This window comes from Salvia splendens, chromosome 15, assembly GCF_004379255.2.
Source record: "Salvia splendens isolate huo1 chromosome 15, SspV2, whole genome shotgun sequence".
Classification (NCBI taxonomy): domain Eukaryota; kingdom Viridiplantae; phylum Streptophyta; class Magnoliopsida; order Lamiales; family Lamiaceae; genus Salvia; species Salvia splendens.
The window spans coordinates 32,012,609-32,016,884 of record NC_056046.1 but is presented as its reverse complement, the minus strand read 5'-3'; the positions used below and the strand labels follow the sequence as shown (position 1 = coordinate 32,016,884).

The 4,276-nt window shown below is 43.5% G+C and overlaps 1 protein-coding gene across 1 annotated transcript; it reads left to right on the top strand.

Moving 5' to 3' along the window:
• Positions 1 to 1,116: 1,116 nt before the first annotated feature.
• On the top strand, positions 1,117 to 1,569 carry LOC121767031. Its single transcript, XM_042163242.1, has one exon. It carries the CDS (start codon positions 1,117 to 1,119, stop codon positions 1,567 to 1,569), a length of 453 nt encoding a protein of 150 aa, XP_042019176.1.
• Positions 1,570 to 4,276: the final 2,707 nt, after the last annotated feature.

The following is a 4,276-nucleotide window of genomic DNA, read 5'->3' as shown; positions in this document are numbered from 1 at the left end:
TAGGGGTGATGTGTTTTGCATGATTATGGATGAGTTTTCGCTGCTTCATTTCTGTTTAGCTATTTTAGGGAAGTCTGTTGCCTGGTCAAGGAAGTTTCATAGTTGATATTTGTCAGTTGTTAAAGCAAGTTTCGTCAAGATGCATGCATTCGTGTTTTCTGTTTCAGAGGTCTAGTGTTAGGTTAAGTTTTTTGCGGTTCCCAAGTCTAGTATTTAATATCTCAACCCCAAGTTGCGTGGCAGCAGCCAAACCTTACCAGAGTCCTCTAAATGCATTCCAACGCATCTGTCTCTGTGGGATCGATCCCTACTTCCCTGTACTAACCAATAGTATAGCGGGTTGAGGGTTTCTGAAGAGGGAAATTGTGTGTCCAACGACCAGACTCTGACGGTTCCTTGAGTTCGTAGACACTGTGATCTAGTGAATCCTCTGGACCTGAAGGACTTGATTTAGCAAAGTAAAAAGTACACAAAACAGTTTCCTATGTAAAGTATCTAGCTCTTCATGGATTCTACTGGCCTGACCTACACAAGGATGCTTATGAGTTCTGCAAGAAATTTAGCCGATGCCAACTGACTGGAGGAATTTCGGCAAGAGATGAAATGCCACAGATGCCCATAGTGGTCTGCGAGATATTCGACGTATAGGGCATGGATTTCATGGGGCCCTTTCTCCCATCTTATGGGAACTCATATATCCTAGTAGCGATGGACTACGTGTCCAAGTGGGTGGAAGCCAAAGAAACAGTGACCTGCGAAGCACAAGAGGTATCAAAATTTTTAAAGTCTAACATCTTCTGCAGGTATGGCATCCCGAGAGCCATCATCTCAGATCAAGGCAATGGATAACCTGAGATTTCGAATAGGGAGATTAAGAGCACGATAGAGGCCCTGATGAAGAAATATGGAGTGAATCACCGCCTATCCACCCCATACCATCCTCAAAGCAATCGATAACCTGAGATTTCGAATAGGGAGATTAAGAGCATCCACGAAAAGACAGTGGGACCTTCGAGGAAGGATTGGAGCAAGAGGCTGGAAGATGCCTTGTGGGCTTACCGAACAGCATACAAAAGTCCTATTGGCATGTCGCCCTATCGATTAGTTTTTGGGAAGATGTGTCATCTCCCTGTGGGCATTGAACACAAGGCTTATTGGGCAGTAAAGGAGGTGAACATGCAGCCCAAGGCGTGCTCTGAGGAGAGAAAGCTCCAGCTACACGAACTAGAGGAGCTCAGACTGGACTCCTACAATGCAGTAATGTGGTACAAGGAGGAAAAAAAAATGTGGCACGACAAAAAATCGAGGACGAAGGAGCTGCATGTGGGACAGAAGGTTTTGCTATTCCAGTCGCGGTTGAAGTTGATGCCAGGAAAACTCAAATCTAAGTGGACAGGGCCCTTCACCATAGTCGCCCTGAGAGCGAATGGAGCTGTGGAACTTCAAGGGAGTGATCCTAACTCTGCTCCTTTTATGGTTAATGGTCATAGGGTAAAGTCGTTTAGGGAAAACTCGAAAGTGCGCACGGTGGAAGAAATTCCACTGTGCACATCCAACGTTGTCGCTTAAATGGATCAGTTTGTCAATGCTTGATGCACTTTTTATTAGCACTAAATAAACCTGCCAGTAAACAGAGTATATATAGTGTAGCTAAAGGTCAGTACCGGATATCGAACACGTGGAATAGAATCACGAATTGGCTATCTTCTACTAAGCATCTTCTACAATTTGGAATAAAAACAAAGAGGTAAAATATGAGAGATAAGAGAATTCCAGGGATGTGCGTTCACAGTTATGGTTATACAAGTTTCAACTATAATACCCTAGCACAGTTTATACTTTGATAGAACGAGTCACCCAAATTATGCCCATGCGATACAAGCATAGACTGCTAACACTAGGGTTGTCAATCCTATATATGCAACTCCCAAAAGCTCCTAAGACCCTTGAAAAGTCATCACTCTCAATTAACAGTGTCATTTTAAAGGAAGCTAATTGTAATGTCTATTAAGTGGATCTAACTCGCCAACCTCCTGTCACGATTATGTAGCAAGTTATATCAAATCAACATCGAATGTGTCACTCAAACATGTAGTATTATGCAACAACTTAAGGAAGAACAAAGTACAAACAAAAACGGATATTAATAGAATAGGAATTATATAACCAAAGGTCGTTACTAACACATCCCTAGAATCCTATGAATTTAGTTACACTAATGGAATAAGCTAAAGACATAGAATGAAGGAAAAAACAAGAAAGCATATGAACTAAAGCAATAAAACCCAAAGGTTGAATGTTGTAGCCTTGATGATCTTCTCTTGAATCCTTCTTCACACTCTTACACAATGAAGAACTCTCTCACTTTTATGCTCTAAGCTTTGAAGGTAAAAAGGTTGATTATAATGAAGAGGTTTGAAGGGGTATTTATAGAGGTATTTTTGAGCAGCAGGAGATATGGTAAAATCTGGCTAAGTTTGGTAAATCTTGGAGAGAAAGTAGGTCAAATCGTGCACCGCTTTTTCCCAGCAGACCGCTGCACCTTGGCTAGCGGACCGCTGAACAATGGTCCGTAGCCTCTGACCCTTGGGTAGCGGTCGCTGCACTGGGTCGCAACGGTCGCTGCATCGACTCCAGTAGCTTCAAGGACACTTCCTAGCAGTCGCTGTACACACCCCAGCGGTCGCTGGGCTTGTTCTTCTTTTCAGCACAACTTTCTCCGGAGCAGGTCGCTGCATGCGTATCGGTCGCTGTGTACTTTGCAGCGGGCCTCTGGGCTTCTCGAATGCTCCAGATTCCAAACTTTGACTTTTTCCTGTCTTTTTGGGCTCAAATATGCATATATCTCACAAAACACGTCAAAACACCATAATAGATAAAATATACAAAATATGGACATGAATTGTAAGTTTGACACTCAAAACGGACCAAATAATGGCCTTAAAACAGTGCAAAATCCGAGCGTATCAATGCCTAGGGAGACCACTTGATCAGATTAATTAAAAGTTGGAGGGAGATCAAGTGAACCCTGACCGAGACAGGTGTCACTGCCGCCGAGCACGTCTCTCCACAAGAGCCTTCTCATCCGCTCTCTTCCGATTCTCCTCAACCAATATCTGAGGTACACTCTGATCCTGAATCTGAGAATATGGTTGTTTCCACTGAGCCTCGTGATACAGAAGCACCGGAGGAAGACAATACTGTTGATAGTGACACTGGCCGATATATACTCCCGAACAGAAGTACGCGAGGAATTCCCCCGAAGCAGTACTCCCCTGAGAAAATTGGGAAGACGGTGTAGCAAATTTTGTGCAAGGGAACTTTACCAAGATGGCTCGGGCCTTTGAAGGAGCCCTTTATGAGGAGGAGGATTTTCCACAGATAGCAGAGGAAGCTATGAGTCTAAAACACTGGAGGGAAGCAATGTTTATAGAAATGAAAGCACTCATGAAAAACGACACGTGGGAAAAAGGAAAGCAACCCGAAGGAGTCAAGGCAGTTGGATGCAGATGGGTCTTTACAATCAAAAGGAGATTATACGACCATGGAAGCCTGCATCAAAGTTCGTACCTGCAGCTGGGTTTAATAAGTATTCTTCTTGTCGATATGACGTCCAAAAGCTTTGAAACTGCCACCATTGTCTTCATCTTCGAGAGAACTTCGCGTGAGTATCTTACACGCCCCAATCGGAGTCCGGATGGAGGAGTTATGGACGTTTTACAGAAGTTGCGCAGCACATAAAAAGTTCTACCCGGACGGGTGACTTTTGGTCACTAAATTCCACCCGGGAGGGTGGCTTTTGTTAGGCATGGCTTTTGTTAGGCATGGCGAGGTCAGCAAGTTTCCACCCGGGCGGGTGGCTTTTGGTCACGAAATTCACCCGGGCGGGTGGCTCACGCGGAGGGTAGATTTTGTGGGCCTTTTCTTGGAATTTGGCCTTCAACTATAAATAGGGCTTTAACTCATTTTCTTAGTAGAGTTGATTGATGAATTAAGATGTCTCATTTGTGAGTTTTTCCTCTTTGAGGATTGTATCCAATTCCTTCCTTGAAGGTTACTTGTTTCAATTTCATAGATTGATTCAAGTAGAGGTATGCATCAATGGAGTGTATCCATTGAGTAGTGGAGCCAAGGGGTGATAGAGCTAATGAAAGTTGCCTAGGGTTGTCTCCATCCTTTTGGTTAAGGTCCTATGGTTGTAGCTCTTTTATCTCATCATTATACATATGCTTTCCATCTCTAATCTACCATCCTTTCTTGTTTGATTCAATTTTTG

What these genes read in the sequence shown, in the direction of transcription:
- LOC121767031 (XM_042163242.1), top strand. Translation starts at nt 1,117, where the DNA reads ATGTGTCATCTCCCTGTGGGCATTGAACACAAGGCTTATTGGGCAGTA.